The sequence below is a fragment of the Oreochromis niloticus genome, linkage group LG20 (genome assembly GCF_001858045.2).
Source record: "Oreochromis niloticus isolate F11D_XX linkage group LG20, O_niloticus_UMD_NMBU, whole genome shotgun sequence".
Lineage (NCBI taxonomy): Eukaryota > Metazoa > Chordata > Actinopteri > Cichliformes > Cichlidae > Oreochromis > Oreochromis niloticus.
This window is the reverse complement of record NC_031984.2, coordinates 11657292-11678485: the sequence shown is the minus strand read 5'-3', so window position 1 is coordinate 11678485 and position 21194 is coordinate 11657292. Positions and strand designations below refer to the sequence as shown.

Genomic DNA, 21194 nt, shown 5'->3' with positions numbered 1-21194 from the left:
CAAACCAAACAACAATTTGTTAGTTTATGTCAATGAGATTCCTGTGAGAAAACTGAATGCTGTATGTGACTTTGGTGCCTGTTTCCTTTGAAGAATTACCAGATGAGCCAGAGTAAAGGCAGTAATGAATATTTTAGGGGCATCGTCACTCCGGAACAGAAATGAATAGCACATGTGAAACACACACCAACAATCTGGTTGAGCAGTCCTGTGTCTTCTATGTTACACAGGTCCAAGATGTGTGAAGCGCTGAACACTTATATTACAAAAAAATTTGCTTCTGTGAATATTTTTAAGACTAAGATCAACTTGTGGTGTATGGAACAGCTGTAAGTATGTTTGATGTCAAAGCACTTAAATATCAAACTGATCTTTATCAAGAAGTGACCCTGAATATGGCAAGTAAAGGGAAAAAATATATCCAGTCATATATTCAGTGAAACATTTATAGTAAATCTATTTAAAAAGGATAAATCAAGCTTGAAACATAACTAAAATAGTTACTGGTGAATGGTTTATTACAATTTCTTTTGGTGTTGGTTTTGATTTTGTTCATTTTATTGATCATATTATTGATGTATATGTATCAGTAAAGACTTGCTAGTCGCACTGTGTATTTTTTTGATCGATCTCAAGAAGGTGTTGACAATAACTAATGAGAATTGGACAATTTGATAAAATAGGACCTATCTGAACTTACCGCCGAGTGAACAATATACTTCCGCCTGTGAAGAATACAGAAATTTTCAAGATAAAAATTCGAAGATGTTCGAAGATTATTTTATTTAAGGGCTACCACGACAAAATATAAACACATATCTATGTAGAACACTGTGTGTTTATTAGGGTTTTCATGATATGAAATCAAGCATAAATTTAAAGGGTTCTTGAAGATGCAACAGAAAGCCAGTCTCCCGGTTGCTCTTCATTGTTATGGGGATCCAGTGTGAAGCAGGCCGGCCGGCATCTGCTGGATGAGAGGGAAGGAGGGGGGCAGAGCAAGGGAGGGAGGGTGGAGATGCTGGGCTTGTTCACATAATAGCCGGCGGGTGAAGGCGTGGTAAGTGTGGCTCGATACGAGGCGTGTGTGTGTGCGCTACAGTATCCTAGTACCGGAGGATGAACATGGACAGCGGCTGCACGGCGGCTCTCCTCCCTGGTAAAAGCGGCCGTGGAGAAAGCTGAACGAAGCTGATCAATATGCAGGGGAAGCCTGACGTTATCAATACCAAAAGCAGGATATAAGGAGTGCAAAGGTAAGGCGATATGTGGTGCGGTGGGGCAGATTGAACCAGCGTCAATGAGCTGTGAGGAGACAAAAGTAGACTGAGTCATGCCTGCATGTGATGTGAGGATGGAGCATCAATGAAAATTACAACAGCATGGGTTTGGCTCTCAGCCGCGACTGGTGTGTTTCCTCAGTAAAAGAGGGTGTAGTTTTTTCCCTTTTTTGACACATTAAGCTAATCATGGGGCTCAGGTGGAAACCACCCATGTACAGTAGCCTACAGTAGCACATTCATTGTTCTCCCTGCATAGAGGAAACTGGCCCGGTGGGCTTGTCTCATTATTGGGTACTATGGGCCATATAGGCTGCTGATTGTAGAGGATAAGACGATGTGAAATGAGATCGTTAGATGCATGTTTAAGTTTAATAGAGTAATTTATTGGCCGCTGGACTGAATGAATGCATCATGCAGTAACCTATAGCACACTGATTTAGGGAGTGTGACTTAAAAAAATCCTGGATGAATCATCATTTTACCCAGAACAGCAGCAAATCATGCTTGACCAAAGCAGTTATCATTATTTGGTTTTCTCATGTATAATTATCTATTCTCCTGCACATGTGCTACAAGGAGAAAATTTAGCATGGATTAACAAGGACAATAGACGGTTTGCTACAGTTTAAGTTCAAGTATAAGCCAAGATATCTTCCTTGACGCCTCCATGTTACCTTTGAACTTTTTTCTTCTTTTGACTCAAACACTGTGGCTGGAAGATAAGTACAGCTAAACTTGACATTGACCTGCAGATGCTATGTCAGAGGTGAAGGAAGAGATGCGTGTATGGGCGTATTTAAAGCTTCAAGCAGTGTAAACAGGAATTGTTGTTGTAATGGTTGTGTCTGTATGACACACATGAAGCTTTGTTGCTTTTCCTATTTGCTGAAGAGGAAATCCTGTGTCGTTTATCACCAAAGTTGGTGGGGTTTGTGCATTTTGAACAACTATTTGAAAGGTAAAAGTGTCATAAGATGTCTGGTAAAAACCGACCTGTTTTCTCACATCCTTCTAACTTGTTACTTAGTATGAGAGCCTAATGTGGATGAGATGCTCTTTTCTGTGTTTAATGCTACTAAAAATGTCTCAGCACTCAGTTGGCAGCCTTCCATTTAAGAATCATAGCCTCCTGAGACATCCTGAGAAATGTGCTGAAGACAAAGTGGGAGAGACCTATTTTTGGATGGGCCTTAATCTTATATTGATATGCTTAACACAGATGGACCAAATTTGATGGATATAATATAGTAAAGTATAGAGCAGCAAAATGATACAGGTCAGCAGGTGAGGCTTTGGAACTTAGTTTGTCCTATGAATAACTACAGATGGATTAATAGATTTATAAACAAAAAAATACTGTGCCATTAATTTGAGATAAGGTAACAAAACACAGTCTGATTGCATCTCAGCCCACGTTGCTGTTATATGGTGATCTTCAAAGGGTTACTTTTTTATCCAGATCATTGAAAGTTGGTCATGTTCCATTTTCTCCACCCATGCATGTCTGTGCCTCTGTGCCACATTCCTGTGCTCTGCAGAAAGTCACTGCAGTAGTTTGCAAAAGAAAAGCTCTGCAGTTTGAGATACCAGTGTTGTCAGTAGGGACAGCCTCAAACGAGGGCAAATATAGGAAACCTCACCAATGTTCACCGCTCACAAGCTAGTCTTTGCTTTTTCGGACAGTCTATTATGATCTGTCTTAAACGCAGAACTGAATTTCTGCATTCAGATAGTTTTTATGATATCTGTAACCTGAGTATGCAAACTATGATTAGGAAAAGTGTAGAGCTTTTCAAACCTTGTGACAAACAAATGAATTTACAAGATAAAGGGCACAAACTAAAAACACTATCTCAAAATGGTGATATTGCTTCATTATCTTCATTTGACATTTACATAGCAAGATATTTCAACAGACACTTGACAGATTGCATTTAAATGCAGGGTTTCTAATTATTTTGGTGGCCTTCTGATCTTTTCTCTGACACCTACATAAAGTAACGAGCTCAGATTTTAAGCCAGAAATATCCACACTTTTTTATTTCTAATGAAGCTCTTTTGATGTCTCTTGTCTATGTCTATGTCTAGGTGTCCCTGTAGTGCTTTACTGCACTAATTTCCTGCATTCTGGTGAAATATTATACACCAATATGTACCATTTCTGGATTACGTTATGATCCAAATGGCCTTATGTCTCTATAGAAAAAGAATTTTGCTTATACTGGAGTATAACACTAATATTAGACCAGAAAGACAAATGAGATAATGTAGATTCATAAGCATAAGCAGTGATACAGATGGCAGTATATTTCTGTCCTAGTGTTTATTAGATAAACTGGTGCAGGCATTCATATACCTATTAATATGAGTTGTTCACTTTGCTCCAGCTGTTTTTTTCTTTTATGAGCAAATACATGCAAAATAGTATTACATATGTATTCGTATATACGACTTTCTGATCTACTTGTTTTGTATTGGTTAGTAAATATGAGTATGGTACCTACTAGGCATCGGCTTATGGGATGGTGTTTATTTAGGTGACTCTTTTAGTTCAGCTGCAAAGAGCTTCCAAAAACCACTTGTACACTTACAGTTTTGTTAAAATACAACAAAAATATGTTTAATGCAGACGTATTAATATGTTCAATGATTGTTGTGGGGTTTCGGTTATGATTTCAAACACATCGAGCTAGGTTTCAGTTATATTTTACCCATGCACCATCAATTGAAATGCAAATACTGTCTCGTTTTGAAATTGTACAGCTTTTCTTCTTTTTAATAGACACAGTCATAATTAGTGAAAATCAGTTCTTGCAATAGGAGATGGAACAAAATTTCAAGCACTCTGAGGTCTGAAGAGTTTATGAAAGGACACGCTCCGAAATTCAGATTATCCTGGATGTTTAGTATGTTAGTTAGCTTTTCTGCTGGCAGCTTTACCCTGCTGCAAAGAATGCTGCTACTTGTAAGAATGCCAAAAAATATATATATCACAGTCTCCTTCTGTAGACGTCCTTTATGGGTTGGAAATAGAAATTTGTGCTGCATGATGACATCATTCACATGAATCTGTCCCCTGTGATGCTGCCCGTCCTTGTTGTATCAAAGACATGCTGTGTCATAAAAAATAAAATAGGTATTTATCCCAGGTTTTAATAGATCCATAATATCATGAGCCCCATTGTGTTCTTGAATTTCCCAGATATCACAAACAGTCAGACAGGTTCTCTTTGTGAGAAGACGTACACAGATACCATTTGACCACTGACGGCATGAGTCATAGTGAGATATCAGATGAGGAGATAATCCTTTGCTGTATGCTTCGGCCCACTGCCTCTATAACCAGGGTTCACTGCTCTGTGCTTGGACCTCCATTTTTTTGACTGATATAAATACTCGTTAAAAATCGTGTCAGGTTGGTTTCTTTATGAGAGTTCAGAGAATACTAAAACAAATGATTCCAGTGATGTATTTTTAATCATTTAATTTATCCATTTCTATTTCAGACAGTCTCTGAACTCATCAAGGGTCATCAACAAGAGTGTTTCACGGATTTAGTATTATATATAACACTATCAGATAACAACAGATAACTTTGCATTCTTTCTCACTGACACCTACATAACCCAACTGCTGGTTCTGTTAAAGATCCAAGTATGACATGCTGGCAGTGGGCTAAAGGAGCCCAGAGTAAAGACAAGAAGTGGGCTACAGATGTTTGGTCACTTCTATTGAACTCCACCCCCCCAGATTCTCTTCTCTTTCAGACTTGTAATCTTCAGTCCCAGACGATGCTGATTCAAGTCACATCAGTGGAAGACATTTATCCGACTTCACACAGAGCTCTCTAGAGCCATAATAGGCTTTACTTTTTTCCCCCTATATATGCCATAGCATTCCCCAAGTCCTGTAAATGGAGATTATGTGTAAAGTCAGTAGAGTTCTCAGCTGCAGAAAATGATCTGATGATCGTACATTGTCACAGCATTATAGAGGAACCGTAAGATCTCTTGAATTCAAAACACTGAAGTTAGTGCGTTTCCCTTCGGTGCTACTTTGTATTGGATGTCACATCCTGTTTGTAGCCACTTGAATTCACAGGCAGATTTCATTTTTCTTTCTTTAGGCCTCATGTGTCTGTACCTGAGTGTAAACCAAGGTTATAATTATAGTATTTTGGAGTACCTAAGATTTATTTTTTATATATAAGTTTACATGAAGTAAAATAGTTTGGAAAAAATGCACATAGTATAATAATTTCTGTCATTTTACAATTGTACCAGGTGGCTTCATGTAAACACAGACACTTGTGTGTGATACCAGCCTTCATCAATAATGCATGAAGGCAGGAAACTAAGATAAGATGGGCTGGAGTCTGGACATGACATTTAACCAGTGTGATGTATTAAATACTGACAGCCAGTTTACTCAGGAGACAGAGAAATTCTCCTGTTGGCTATTGTACAACTTTCAAGCTTGACATTTTCACTGTTGAGTATATAAGACAAAAATTAACAGCATTTATTTTCAGTTTCTCATTACCAGAAGGAGCTACATCTCATCAACTGTATGTCTTGTTGCAACATGCATGGGTTGTCTTTGTTAACAGCTGTAGCAGGATATAAAAAGGAGGCCACATCTGCACCTTCTCCAAGTCTCTGCTGGGACATTTCATTGTAGAACGCATACATCTGAAAAGCTGCCTATATACCAACCTCAGGCTCTCAGACTAAAGCAAAACCTGCAGCCTGCGGCACCATACTCAGCCAGTGCCTGTCCAGTCTCTAGAGAGACAAACAAAAAGACTGACAGTTCTTTGATGTCTGTCTGCCATGCCTATTTTTACACAACGGTTCACTGCTTGTCTTAGCACCACGGGGTTCAAGGTTGCCCTTTCATTTGATTTTATTCGCTGAATGGGTTACGTTTGGTTGACCTCAGGAGCTGTCTGCTGGCTCATAATAACGTATACATTACAACATGAAATGTCAGATGAAGGTTTGTGCATATAGTTATTTCATAACCATTAGTTTTAAATCATGATCCTCGCTGTATCTCAGTTGTGTTTAATTCTCTGAAAAACTGAAGGGTTATCCGGGATTGCTGGGTCGGATTTAAATAACAGTTCTTGTACTGATTACAGCTTTCAGATGATTAATGGTGTAGATTCCTAAAAATAATCAATCCTCCACCCAGTCACTTCATTTATATTCCATAATAAGTGTATGCCATCCCAACTGAATTTGACTCTCAGCTGCTCATCTAATAACTGCTCATAAAAATTCCTCGGTGAAGCATGGCTGTTTGAGAAGCTGTTTTCTACTTATAAACTTCTTCACATTAAGCCATGATATTTCTTGCACCCTCTAGTGGTCAGTGCCTTTACTGTACATGTCAGCATACAGTAATGTCATGCTTATATAAAGTGCGTGACCCCCCAGTGTGATATAGCCACAACTTAATCAAGCTTCGATCAATGCACTAATCCCCTCATGGCTGTCACAAGCCGCACACTCCAAATTAATTGGATTTATCGAATCTGCACTTTTACTTCAAACCATGAAAGACAATTTATGAAAGTCACATTATTCAGGGGCTGGAATTGGCAAAGCAGTCAATAAAAGACTGATTTAGTGAAGTGACTTGGTGTATGCTTCTCATTCAGAAATCAGGGCAATTTTTTTGGGGTCCTATGAGAAAAAAACATCCAGAGGAATGAGAATATGTAAAGTAGAATCTGACACTTTGGGGGAATTTCTCCTGCTTCTATTGGCACATAACATCTCTCAGTTGCAATGTAGTGGAGAAGGATGCAGGAGAAACCTGATATCTAGATTCAAACCCCTTCTGGCAGCAGACACACTGCTGAAATAACAATAATATAAAAGTGAATTAGCCTGACTTAACAGACGATATAGACGTGGTTAACCGCTTATAGTTCTTGTGTGACCCATTTTGTTCGTATTAAGAACCAGAGCGTACTAAACTGTGGTCAGCCATCTGACTCAGCCTTCCGCCCCTTAGGTCAGCTGTTGATTTCACACTCTATAAGCCCACAGTAGAGGCCTGGCTCCTCACTCAAATAACCTATGGAACAAGTTGCTGTTTAGACCTGATGATCTGCTGCTGATGCTCAGTCAGAGCCAACAATTTCATGGTCTGGATCCACGAGAAGAAACGTATTAAAGATGATATCTAGTCAGGGATGCATCCACACCTGCACTCTCCCTGGAGAGGTTTACCAGGTACAGCAGCTGCGTGTTTTGCTACAAATGTTAGAAGTTGTGATCAGCCTCATTCTGTCAAACAAGGAGGCCGTTGGATCTATCTAGTGTACCTTTTTCAGTTTCTGAGGAGGTTTTGTTGAAAAACTGGTTAACCTCAATCTGTCATTTTTGTGTTGTTCTTAATTTATCAAAGTGCTTTCAGTATTTCCTGGTCCAGGTCAGTCTAACTTTATCTTTACAAAAAGGTTTTTGTTTTTTTTTACGAAGCGCAAAAATGCTATTAAATCAAAATATGATATGAAGTTGAATTAGTTTTGCTATGATTTGCTATGAACAGATTTTTGCTGTTTGGAACTTGATTTTACTCTTTTGGCAAAAAGGTAGAAAATTAATTATAGTGGAAGAATAAGTCGTTTTTTATTTGCTGTCAAGATTGTAAAAAATGTAATTCGATTTCATTAGAAATCTTTATAATTATCCAAGAATATATCAAACCATCATTCAGAAAAAATGCCGTGTAGGACTTTTATTCTAATATATACTGTATTTAAGAGTTAAATTAGTGTTGTATAAGCTTGAGGTAAAGAAGTAATGTGTGATATTTTGTAAATTTTCTGTGGAAAATCTGAACCTGCAAAGTTGCAAAGTAATTATAAAACAGAATTTGATCTTGGTAACAAAGCAACAAGAAATAAAAAATACTCATAAAATGATTTCGTTGGAAAAGCTGTGCGACTAAAAGCTAAGTGTGGAAGATTCAAAATGTAGGGACCTCAAATCCCCCCTTTGGTTACTATGGCAACAAATCCTTGACACAATGGTTTTATTGTAACAAACAACGTCAATGTCATGTTTTTCTTTTTTTTCCTTGAGACGGATCATTGTGCTTACTACCTTGGCTTTTGCTCACTTTGTCTTTTGTAAATACTTTAACTGTTAAATGCCAGATGCCATCGTGTTTAAAAAAATTCTGCTAACACACGAATATCTTGATATAATTGTCTCTTGTGTTTATGAAAATCTTTCACAGACCTTGAACTTCCTCTTTTATTTCCCCCTACAGATGACTGAGGGCAAACTGTGCCAAGTGCACTTATTGGATGACAGGAAGCTAGAGCTGCTGGTTCAGGTACAAAAAACTAAAATCAATAGTGTTTGTTATAATTAAAATGGACCCAAGAATTCTGTGATATTTATGCATAATGTTAAAAGGGCTTTGGGTGATCATGTATGCTTACTGCAGTTCCTATTAGCTCACTGGAGTGCTTCATCATCTTAACGTAGTGAGTAGAAGCTGAACATAATGAAGCATTTAGCAGCTGAAAAGCTGGATATTTTTCTCCTAAGCTTGTGTGACTGAAATAGTGTTGAAGGGAATGACAAGTGGACTTATATAGTACAGGTGGCCCAAAAGAGTCACAACTGCCAACTAAAGTTTTCCTTAAAAAGTAATGACATATCAAAGGTGTGTTCACAACTTATTTTCCGCTGCCCCCAAGTGGACAAACTCCAATTTATTGCATGTTCCCTGAGCAGTTGGACTCCCTCTTTAGCTAAATAACCTGTGAAAACATCCAGGGCATAGCAAATGCAGGGTTCCTCAGGATTGTGGTTTGATACCCAGGTCTGGATGTCAGTGTCCTTATGAAATTGTGTGTAAACCACTATGAGTGGTCATTAAGACCAAGAAGGTGCCATATAAATGCTGTCTATTTACCATCAAATAGTATATTGTCTCATCGGCGCTATATTTTTCTCTGTGTACCCATTTCCAACAGACTTTTCAATTAATTAAGTGTATCTTTGAAACACTGACTTTTAAAAATTGTGTATAATTTTGATTAAAGTAGTTGTTTATATCTACGACTTCCTTCTCAGCCGAAGCTTCTGTCTTATGAACTCCTTGACTTGGTTTCCTCCCACTTCAACCTCAAAGAGAAGGAATTTTTTGGTCTGGCCTTTTTTGATGACAAGTATGTAAATTGCAGTGTTTATTTTTTTCAGTGATATGGATATTTTTACATGTGTGCAAGTGTATGTTGGCAGATGATTACAAAGGGCAGCTTTCTGATGTTACAGTTTGTTTACTTTTGCAGTGGCCAGTGTAAGTGGTTGCAGATGGACCGCAGAGTCCTTGATCATGACTTTTCAAAGAAGCCTGGGCCCATTGCCCTGAATTTCTTGGTCAGGTAAGAAATTCTTGTTTTATGCAGAACCCAGGTTCTCCAGCAGGGTGCAGTACTTTGTTAACGTTGCCTTTTATAGTTTAGTCAAGAAACTATTCAGAGATTTTTATGGAACTCGTTTGTGATAATGCTGATGGTATAAATCAGTGTTTGGAAAGTCTTTGACTGTCTTTTATGGGTTTTTTGGGGTTTTTTTTCACCCAAACCTAGTTTTAATCTTAATGTGTGTACGCATTTGATTTCACCCTTCATAGGTTTTATGTGGAAAACATAACACAACTTAAAGATATCATAACAGTGGAGCTATTCTACCTGAATGCCAAATCTGCTGTCTACAGTGTAAGTGCTTTCTCTTATTTTTACTTGATTTTGAAACAATGCGAAATGATCCTGCTATACCGGTGTTGTTGTTTTTTCATCACAGCTTGTGATGATTCATTGTCTCTGGACCCTCAGCTCAGCAGACAATAGCTGCAGGGCACACTTTTCTTACTCTGCTAGCTGGAATGTAAAACAGACAGCGTAAGAGAGTAGGATAATACAAGGGTTGATTTGGAGAACAAGCAGAGGTTACAGTAGGGCAACGCAGAGCAGATTCTATGTTTGGATCCGGAAAGCTTTCTCTCCACAGGCTTCCACTTCTGAATCATATTTATTTTTTATTTTGTTTGTCTATTATGTCTCTCAGGGGATTATTGAAGTGGAAAGTGATAACGTCTTCAAATTAGCTGCAAATGCCTTGCAGGTTAGTGCTTTTAATAGCCTCGTAAACATGCGTTAATTGCCACATCTAAAAGCATTCCATCTAATAAGATATATATTCTGTTCATCACCAGGAGGCTAAAGGAGACTATACAAGGTAAGAGCATCATCATCAGCTGGTTAAGAAGTATTTAACAGCAGCAGGAGGAGTTAATAGTAAGCTCTTAGCGAAGACATTCAATAGGCCACTTGTTTCTCCAGTGCAGGCAACAAAAATCAATAGCAGTGTTATGTGAGGCTCACCACATAGTGCTGAGCAGCTAGCACCAGGCAACTAATGAATCTCAGAGTGCTGATAGAAGCTAAGTATTGCAGAGTAGATACACCTTTACAATGTACACAGTAACGGATTGCTTGGATTATACTTGGTGCTTTCAGAGGTAATACTACATGTTATTGTACATGTTGGCACTGGTTTTGGTCGGCTGATGAAGTATGACGGTGTAGAAATATTTCTTCATTTCAGTATGTTCTGTATTATAGTTGCTGCTCAGGCCACAGCTGTTTCTGAGGACACAGTGGTTATATGTTCACTATTTCCTCTGGGATTTAGGGTGGATTTAACTTTTAGGGCAAATTTCATACTCACTTTAAAATCTTGACGTGGCGAGTATTTTCTAGGTTGATCCCAATATATATTAGAGCCATTTTGAAATTTTGCTTTGTAGATTAAAAGAAATTATATATATAAATATCACAAAAAAAACACCAACACGTTCAGATCCTGTACTAGAATAAAAGTGATACAGTGAGAGATGTTAGGAAGATTCACTACTACTTATGTCAAGATTTTTAAATCAACTTCTAAAACAGTTACATTTTTCTTCTTTTCCGTTTTAGTGATGAAAACACTCGAGCTGATTTGAAGAAACTACCTACTCTTCCCACCAAAGTACTCAAGGAACACCCATCTCTTGCATACTGGTATGTTCAGGAAATCATGTTTTTACATTCAGCAACAAAGTGCATAAAGCCCGTAGACAGAGAAAATGCTGTAAATCTTAAGTTTACAGGTAATAAAAGGGGACTTGTGCTAATTCCCAGCTTCATATTCTCAATTTTGGACTCTACCTTTGCATGAGCCTTGTATACATTATACTGGGCCTAGATGGACACTACTGGGTCATCCTTATGTCTGAAAAAAATCAATTTTAGCTCCTCTCTGTTTAAGGTCTTCTTTCCTTTAAGCAAGCTTTCTTCTGATTGGCTACACCTGACAAACAAAAGAACAGCAGTTGGGCGGGGCTTCAGTGTTCTCAGCCAGAGCTGTGTGCCTGAAATGAACATATTACGGATATCCGCTATAACTGATGTCATATAGAGCCACAGCCAAAAGTCGGAAACTGTGTTTATGTATGCTAATATATAGCATATAGTATACATGCCAACACTGTTAAATATAAGCATCCAATACGGAACATGATAATAAACATAATAGCTGTCTTTTAATTCAATTGAATGTGTAAAGAAACATGTAGAATACCATATATACTCGTCTTTTAACAATCAGTTGATCAATTAAATTAAAACAATTTGTTTACACCTCAATTCATCTTTCCCCGGCTAACTATATTGCCTTCTCATTTATGCAACATTACAGTGAGGATCGAGTTATTGAATATTATAAGCAGCTGAAAGGTGTTTCCCGAGGACAGGCCATTGTGCAGTAAGTAATGAAATTGTGTTGCTACACGAGTAAGAGGAAGACAGTGAATCTTTTTAGGCTTTAAATTCATTAATCTTACTCTCACCTCCATTAGCCCTCTCCCCATCCCTTTCCCTCTCTGGCACGCCTTTTCTCATCATCTGATAGAAATCAATAGCTCCCCTTCAGTTGCAGCGAGATCACACTGATTCACTAAACACAGATCAGATTCCCACATTTGAGATGTTCAAAAGCAGCTGGAAGTTTGAATAAATGTTTTTTGTTCCAGGTATTTGACGTTGGTGGAATCACTGCCAACGTATGGCGTCCATTATTATGAGGTTAAGGTAGGCCTTTTTGTGATTAATATGGCATGACAGCTGTTGCACCTGGAACTCTGTCAACCATAGGAGCTCTGTTCTTGCCTTACAGGATAAACAGGGGATCCCATGGTGGCTTGGAATCAGCTATAAGGGCATTGGCCAGTATGATCTCCAGGATAAATTAAAACCTCGGAAGGTAAACAGTCCCTGGAGCTCGATCTTTAAAATGGCTGCTGCTTTTTCTCTGCTCCACTAATCTGACTGTGAACATGATAGCACACGGCATGTGTAAGGACTGCTGCTGTTGCACACGGTGTGTTAATTCACGCATCATCTGTTTCACTCGAGCAAAAGGCTGAGCTTCAGCTGTGCCAGACAAGGCTAGACTTGAAAAAAAAAAGAGCAAACTCTCAGTGTAGATGAGGCTGTCACTTATCCTTAATGAGGTTAGTGAGTTTTGAATAACTCTGGAGAATCATGGAGACAGTGCGAACTTGCTTTTCCCGTTTCATTGGTATTGTTTTAGCTTGTGGGTTGACAGGAGAAACACCCATATGAGTGATTTGTCAGCTATGTCTTCCACTAGGTGACTTCAGTACATCCCAGTGAAGCGGGATGCAGACATGCACCAAACTGCCATTACGAGAGAATGTGAAGGTTCAGTGCAATTTGCATTAAGTCACTAGCAATGCCTTCCTGTTAAACCTCTGTATCGCTCAACATGATGCAATCCATCGCTGCCTGATGCATTGCAAAATTGTGCAAGCTGACAGCTGCAGGGTGTGCTTTTGAGAGGGAAAGAGGGTGTCAGCTGGTGATGTCAAAGAAAGAAGGGGTTGGATTTGGGCGTTAGCCTGCATGTTCGCAGAATACCTGAGGAGACAAGTCAGGAGCTGACAGGAAGACAGTACAAACTATGTTTTTGTATTGACAGCAAAGCCAGGGAAGACTTAATAACTTTACACACAGGACGTGTGAGGATCTATTATTCTGGTAAGGCTAAATACGTCTTTGTCTTGTCAACTTTGAAAGTAATACTGCATTGTATCTATGTATTTTATGACTTAAATATTTATCAGCCTTTGAAATTATTTGGTTTACGCAAACCTGAGTGGACAAAACTCTGTGTAAGCTTTTGTTTGTGTCTCATTCGGATCTTGTCCAGACGTACAGTGAGTCAGAAACCTAAATGGATTGATCATATTAAGCTGTTGTCACTGAGCACCTGGGTGATAGGGGGATGGAAACGATGAGTGTTTATATGACGACCCCTTATGGTATTCTTCTCTCTCCAACACCTGCATTTTTGCAGACTTTGCATGCCAGGTAGACAAGACTTTAATCACAGTTCATGTTACAGTCTGGCTTTTTAATAACTGTGGGTGAAACAGACTTGAGAAAACACCTGCTCAACATTGTTTTTTTTTATATTAGTCATGACCATCATGGTTATAGTGTTCTAGGTGTTTTTGGAAAAAGAAATACATGAAGAATTTGGTACAACTAGACATTACTCTGTGCATTATCCAAACATTCAAGGTGCTATATTTCAGAGTGTGAACAGCACATATGCTTTTCTCTCATTGGGAATTGTTTTTCGTGTGTTTTTACCACCAGCTGTACCAGTGGAAGCAACTGGAAAACTTGTACTTCCGTGAGAAAAAGTTTGCCGTAGAAGTTAATGATCCACACAGGTGAGCAGCGGGGGATACTCGTGTAGAGATGCTTGTTGCTATTCTTACAATGACTGTTTTTACAAGTTGATTATTATGTTGTTTTCATTTTTGTTTAGCTCCTAACACTGATATCATCCATCTTGAGAACATGTATCTAAAGAAATCATCATTTTCACTTAACTTTTAGTTTAACTGGGATTTAAAATAACGTCATGTTTTCTGTGGTTTGTTTAGGAGGGCAGTGACCAAACGAACCTTTGGGCAGACGGGGCTACTCATCCACACGTGGTATGCAAGCCATTCTTTAATCAAGACCATTTGGGTCATGGCTATTAGTCAGCACCAGTTCTACTTGGACAGAAAGCAAAGCAAAGTAAGTGTCAGCTATGAGTCACTGCACGTTTTTATTGCTCTTTGTTTTACATTGTTTTCTTCATTCTTGTAGGCTAAACTCGGAACAACAAGAAGTTTGGAGGAAATTGCAATGGACCTCACAGAGCATGGAGGGGCGAAAATAAACAGACTGGGTGATGTGGGCCTTAAGAATAACTTCATAACAGCCAGCAATGGGAGTCTGGTATCTACAGGTTGGTTATGATTATTTTATATAAGAAAGCAAATTTCTGTGTAACCTGTTTGTATGGTTTTACATGTAAAACTGTAACTTCAGATCAGATTTATCCTCACAAAGAGCAATCACATTCAGCTGAATGAGATTTAAAAAGAACAGGTGACACGTGAAGGAGTCACTCAGTACACATGCCATGGGTGTGATTTTTATATTAATGGGTGTGGTAGGCTATGTTGGCAATTTCAGTTAGAATTCTGTTTTTCCAGGTTCAGCAGACTCTGAAATGAGTGAAGAACAAAAGAAGGAAAAACTCGCTGAACTAAGAAAAAAGGAACAGGAGATTCAAGATATTTTGGCTAAGAAAACAAAAGAGCTGAAGAAGATCTGCCTGAGAGAGGCGGTGAGAAATCATTTTGTGCTACAGTTATATCGGTCTATTTTTTCTCAACCCCACATTCAGTGTTTGGAACTCCCTTTAATAAACCGCTGCTCTGCCGCTGGTAGATTGATTGTTTCTGTTGTTGCACTCACCGCATCTAAGTGTCCAGAGGATTTGTTGTTTTGTGCTTTCAGGAGCTTACCGGCAAGCTGCCAAAAGAGTATCCCCTTTCTTCAGGTGAAAGACCACCACAGGTCAGACGGCGAGTTGGCACTGCTTTCAAGTTAGATGACCTTTTTCCCTACAATGAGGTGCGTATTTAACTGCATTTTAAAGCATAAACAATTGGTGTATCTCTTTTTTAACGCTGTACGCTGAAATTGTTTCAATTTTAGATTTAATTTATTTGATTTCTAATAATGTCAGCAAATTGCACAGAAAGATAACACCAATATTAACTGAGCGAGGAACGCAGCTAAAGTCTGATGGAGCTTAAGCTTTTCCTTATAGCTCAGGGTTTTTTTTCTCTACGATATTACAAACCCAACTGTGTGTTACACATTGCAGTGGGTGGCTCTGTTGTCTAAGACACACTAAGACACAGATACGCTATTTTAGTCTATTCTATTATTTTTTTTAAAATGAAATTATAATAAGGAAAACATCATCATCAGTCAGAGCATTACACCTGCAGCGTTTTTTAAAATAATAATTTTAATTAGGTCGACCTGATATGAAACTCTAATTAGATCTATTCTGTAACATGTTCAGTGAGCACATGTATCAAATGGCAGTGATTTCTAATTTACTTACATGTACCTGCTGAATATCTGAATGCTTGCTCTCTATTTTTATCTCTGGTTATCACCTACGTTTTCTGATTTATGCAGGATCCCATCCTGAGAAACCTGGAGAGCAGATTTGCCCTTCAGCAGAAGATTGTGGAGGCGGCTAAGAAGCTCGCAAATGAACCAGAACTGTGCAAAACTGTTAAAAAGAAAAGGAGGAGAAACTGTTTGGATGCTATGCAGAAACTGCAACAGATAGAGGATGAGATGAACCAGTACAGAATCAAGAAGGGGAAAAAGCCCACACAACGGGCCTCAGTGATCATTGCAGGTACGTTGGAAGATATTTGTTACTGAATGTGTAAGATCGAGTCACAGTAAGCACAAAGTCGTTTTCTTTTCCTGCAGATGAACTCGCTCGTTCAAACTGCAGCTCTCTGTCTAGTCTCCCGCTGGATGATGGTGAGTCAGACATTCTACAACACAGGTGATGCTTTCTTATGACCAAACCCAGAAAACAGGAGTGTCATTTTTTGTCACTGTGTTTGTAATCAGATGATTCAGACAGTCTCAGTCAAAGGCCACGCTCACGGTCAGTCCAAGGATCCCCTCAACTAAGTCCAATGCGATCACTGGGAGCAGAATTTGATTTGGAGAGACAGGCATCTCCACGGGATAATCACCACAACAAGAACCACAACAGGTTGGGATTTTCTGTTCAAACTGTTTATTGCTTGTGTGAGTCCTAGAGTGAATCTAATTTGTTTTACAGCCTTATATTTTATTTAAAGCTGTTTTCAGAATGAGCAGATGACATCATGCATTGGCAGAGCCCATAGTATTTGTTGTGTCATGTTTGCCTCATTCCTTTCCTCACATTTTTTTACTTCCTTTTTTTTGTAAATCTTGTTTTGATACTGCACCCATTTAGATTAGCTGTTGATGCCCAGGAGGCTTCCAATTACTACCAGAATCCAAGAGAGGTCTCCTCCACCCACAGTAGTCCCTATAAAACCCTTCCCAGACCTCCTAGAGATCCTCGCAGCATGCCTCCCACCCCGGTTATGACCCGCAATGCCTACAGCAGCAGCCAGCTCAGGTGTGATCTTTGTTCCCCTGCCCTGCCAAGCCAGTGTTTATCCTTCTTTATTTTATTTAATCAAACCCTTGCTTCTCTTAATACCCTAACCTTCCACCATGCTTTCACATAAAACCTTAACTGTTATTTTAACACCTAAATCCAAAAATAATATCGCGTATCTTAATCGTGATCTTCTCAAAGACACTTTGAAATTGGTGTCATTTTCCCAGGTTGGAGGGATCTCCTCATTGCTTCAGACATCGCAGCGGAAGTCTGGAGTCTCAGCCTCGGCTGAGAAAAGACAGAGATTCAGAGAAGCCCGTCTTTATCTTGTCACCAGCCCACCGCAGCAACAGCACAGAGGTATTAGAAGATTGCTCCTCTTACACGAGCCAGTCAAGTCTGGACTACTGCGGGGCTGCCAACTCCCACTACAGTACACTGGACTCCCGTACCTCAACCATGCATCGTCTTCACAGAAAAGTAGAAGTGTATGGTAATACTGGGAGCATGCCAAACTTGGTCCAGCACCATTCTGGTTGTAGTTACTCATGTGAGGCCTCACCACACTATGCACCCAGTGCCTACTATGTTGCCGGCTACCCCTGTCCGGACATGGAGCCTTATGCTAATGGTGCCTATGTATATGAGAATGAAGTCGAAGGCCACTACAACGTCAACCCATCCTACCAAATGAATGGGTATCACGGACATGACAGATTCAGGCACTACAGCAGTGATGGGGCGGATAATCTTTCTCAGAATCCATACGCAACAGTGAGGCCACCACGGACCAGAGAGGGGCCTAGAAATGAGCTCTTGGCCAAGAACATGCAGAAGGCCCTGGTTGCAGAGCACCTGAGAGGCTGGTACCACCGAAACAGAGGCCACAGGGAAGGAGGGAGGGGATTACTGGCTGGATATGACTTTGACAGTGGCTCTCAGCTCAGCTTGGGATATCAGACCATGCCGGCGGCCTTCAGCCACTCGAGCCGAGCCACCTCTTTCTCTTCAGGTACAGTCAAACACATTAGCGTGAGGGGAACTGTGAATAATAAAATAAAAATGATTTTCAATGTTTGTAATTTAGGGAAACATTAGGCTGCTGTTTAGGTTTAATAACATGAAAAAATCATAATTACAAGTTAATTGGTCATGTTCTGTAGTGCTTTCCTGCTCACAGGATTTTTATTTATGTGATGTCTGTGTATATTTGAGGGGCTTCATTTATTCTGTCCAAGGGTTTTCTAGGTTGCCATTTGAGAAATAGACCCAGTTTGTGGGTTTAAATATATACATTCATAAACTAACAAAGTAATAAGTATCACATAGTATTTTGTGTGAGAGAAATACTTTAGTTTTTGAGACTTTTGAGACATTGTGACCCCCCCCCCCCCCCCCAAAAAAACCCCCCAAAACAAAAAAAACTTGATACAAATTAAAACTGCATACGCAAATTCATTTCTAAATTGCTTTTACCGGTCAGAATACTCAATAAGCACTATTTAAAAAAGTAGAATTTTATGGCATTTATTTCATGGCTCAAGCTTTAATTAAGGTAAAGTCACCAATCAAAAATGACTTAAAAAGCATAAAAGTAAAAAAGTAATTTATTGACACTTACTGCTGCTGTAAATGTTTTTAGATTCTTTGCAGTCAGGTCTGTTTGCACAAAAGTTGTTTGACCCATTTTCACCTACCTAAAAAATATGCATTTCAATCATGAAAATAAAATCAGTATAAGGAAATGCACATGATAACACATTTTAACGATTTAGTAACATATGACATTTCATAGTTTTTTGCTCAGAAATTCAGTCACACACTGAAATATAAAAACAGGGAGCAGATATTTGATTTTTTTCAAACAATGGGTTTAAAGGCATAATTCAACAACCAGTGGATAATTACCAGTAATTACCAATGATGCTGCTATATAATGTGAAGGGTGATTGGGTGTAGTAGTGACGTTACGCTGAACTTAACAGTTTTTCCAAAAACAACAATTACTACTGACTAACACTCCAGCGTTATTTGAGTGTTCATGCTTTTCTCTTCTTTTCAGTTTCCTCAGCAGAGAGCACAGGGAACTGGCGCAACCAGCTGGCAGTCGGCCTGACAGAGTTTGATGCACCTGACACACCTCAGTACCCTCATCCTGGAGCTTCAGCATCCCTGTACAACCGCAGTCCCACACATAACAGGTGAGTGCTTCGGTTCACTGAATCTCCACACTGAGGCTGTGGTTATAAATAAAGTCAATAAGTTGCAGTCAGACAGTCATAATCATTGGATTAAACTAAAATGCTGATTGTTACTTTCTTAACAAAATGGTAGGCGGGTACCCTGCCGCTCCTCTACATCTGGATGATACATGTATTTTATCTGCATTCTTTTGAAGAGCGGTTTTATTTTATGATTGTATTCTGCAAGCGTGATCTGTTCTCCTTCCTCTCGTTACTTGGCTTATGCTCTACGCTCATGTGTGCAGAAATTCTCCAGAAAACAAAGAGTCTGACACAATGCCCAAAAAATGTGAGTCAGTAGATGTGGTTGGCGCTGAGGCCACTAGTGCAGCTGAACCATCAGACAACCTTTCTAGCACTTAAGGGTGAGACCAAACACAGCGGGCCACTTTGTGTCGTGTTGCCAGTCGTCTCCATTCCGACATCCCGTCGTCATCCGTGTTATTCGTGCACAGCTCATTCACATCATCTATTTTTTTACATTGTGTTTTGCTGTTTTTGAGGCTCCATTTTTTCAAAAATGCATCAATCATCATGATCAAGGCCATGCACCTAATATATCAAGGCAAAGACTTTGAAGGATTATTGCATGTTTAGAAAGTACACTTTGTTTGCATACTAAAAGTACCCGCATGCAGAAAACAGAAATTCAGTCTTTTTGTAGCAGTGAAGGAAACTCAGGAGATAAAAGCTTAGCAAGCCTTATCATCATGGGATTATGAACATCTGAAAGGCAGTCCATCCTAACAGCTGAGATATTTAAGTCTGGACAAAAGTGACCAAACAACCAATACTGTCCCTCCTAAAGTTATATTGCCAGAGTGAAAAGGCCTTGCCATTTACGCCATAAAGCCCTGGTCATGTTGTATGCCTTCAAAAATATGGTGGACTTTAAAGTTCAATGTATTTCCATTTCCATCCATCAGCTTTATTTGAAATGTCAGCCTGGTTTCTTGTTCTCAAATAACTACTACAGTGGATCTTACCTAGTCTTGTGTTATTGCCTGTACAGATTTTACCTTGATGGGAGCTACATGAGCATCCACTGAAGAGGACCAAACCAAACTGTGGCACAAATAAAGCCATAGCCAGCAGCACATGAAGGGAATGAAGTGGAAACGCAGGCTGTACACAAATGTTTTTGGCTGCCATAACCTCGTCTTTGAAGGTGTTTTCTCGTTTTGGTCTTGGCAGAGAGGTGTACACCGTCCTCATGTTATCGTAATCTCTAAACACAGTGATGACACTCTTGAATGACTTTCCCATGTGCCTTGGATTGGATGAATTGTACAGGCAGATGAGAATGTGTCAAGAAACTTTAAGATGTTGCACAACCACACTGGATTCAAACCGTACTGTGTATTAAAAGATAACAAAGCAACGTGTTTTTACTCAATCCACCACCATGTATTTTAACAGAAACTAGCTACTGCCTTATACAAATCAGTAGGTTATAGAATAAAAACAAAAAACAATCGCCACTTTTCTCTCATGATAAATGATAAAACTCGTCTTAAATATAACATCGAGATTGAAGGCAAAGCTTGAGCATGTTTACAGGTGTGACATGACAAAAGCTGGGTTAATCATCATTAGAACAGGCTGTGTATTTAATGACTCTCCATTTCTTCATTTCTTTAAACTTTAAATCAGAATGTATCATGTCAATATTGTTTATAGAACCATTAGTCTTTGTTAGTGCTGTATTGTGTTTTAAAATGCATGGTGAGAAAACAGATTTTTTTGATTAAAAAAACGCAAACGAAAACAAAGTTCCGACTTTTTTATATTAACAGAAGACCACTGCCATAAAACATATCCATTTCTCATTGTTTTCTCACACATTTGTACAGTCAGTGTGTAGTTACATGTTGTTAGATGTTGTCATAAAATATTTTCCACTCAAATAAAAGGTGAATAAACATATGTGTGACACAAATATGGCTGCTGTCACTTTCTTTGTGAAGCTTGCACAGTTGAGTTCTGCTAAGAAAAACTTAAAGAAATCAAACTATTTACTGAGAAAT

General features: G+C 39.0%; 1 protein-coding gene across 3 annotated transcripts; it reads left to right on the top strand.

The window, feature by feature from the left end:
* The first annotated feature begins 1001 nt into the window (after positions 1 to 1001).
* Positions 1002 to 21106, top strand: frmd4bb (FERM domain containing 4Bb). 3 transcript variants are annotated; one of them, XM_005448572.3, is made up of 24 exons: positions 1005 to 1256; positions 8574 to 8639; positions 9389 to 9483; positions 9607 to 9699; positions 9951 to 10035; positions 10385 to 10441; positions 10533 to 10555; positions 11299 to 11382; positions 12059 to 12124; positions 12393 to 12450; positions 12536 to 12622; positions 14044 to 14120; positions 14337 to 14475; positions 14548 to 14689; positions 14940 to 15073; positions 15247 to 15363; positions 15943 to 16171; positions 16249 to 16302; positions 16396 to 16543; positions 16772 to 16939; positions 17152 to 17936; positions 18987 to 19125; positions 19413 to 19532; positions 20180 to 21106. In XM_005448572.3, exons 2-23 carry the CDS (start codon positions 8574 to 8576, stop codon positions 19528 to 19530), a joined length of 2964 nt encoding a protein of 987 aa, XP_005448629.1. In that variant the 5' UTR covers positions 1005 to 1256; the 3' UTR covers positions 19531 to 19532; positions 20180 to 21106. The 3 variants fall into 3 exon arrangements, with proteins under 3 accessions (XP_005448631.1, XP_005448630.1, XP_005448629.1); XM_005448574.3 differs by lacking the exon at positions 16772 to 16939 and having other exon boundaries at positions 1002 to 1256; XM_005448573.3 differs by lacking the exon at positions 19413 to 19532 and having other exon boundaries at positions 1003 to 1256.
* Positions 21107 to 21194: the final 88 nt, after the last annotated feature.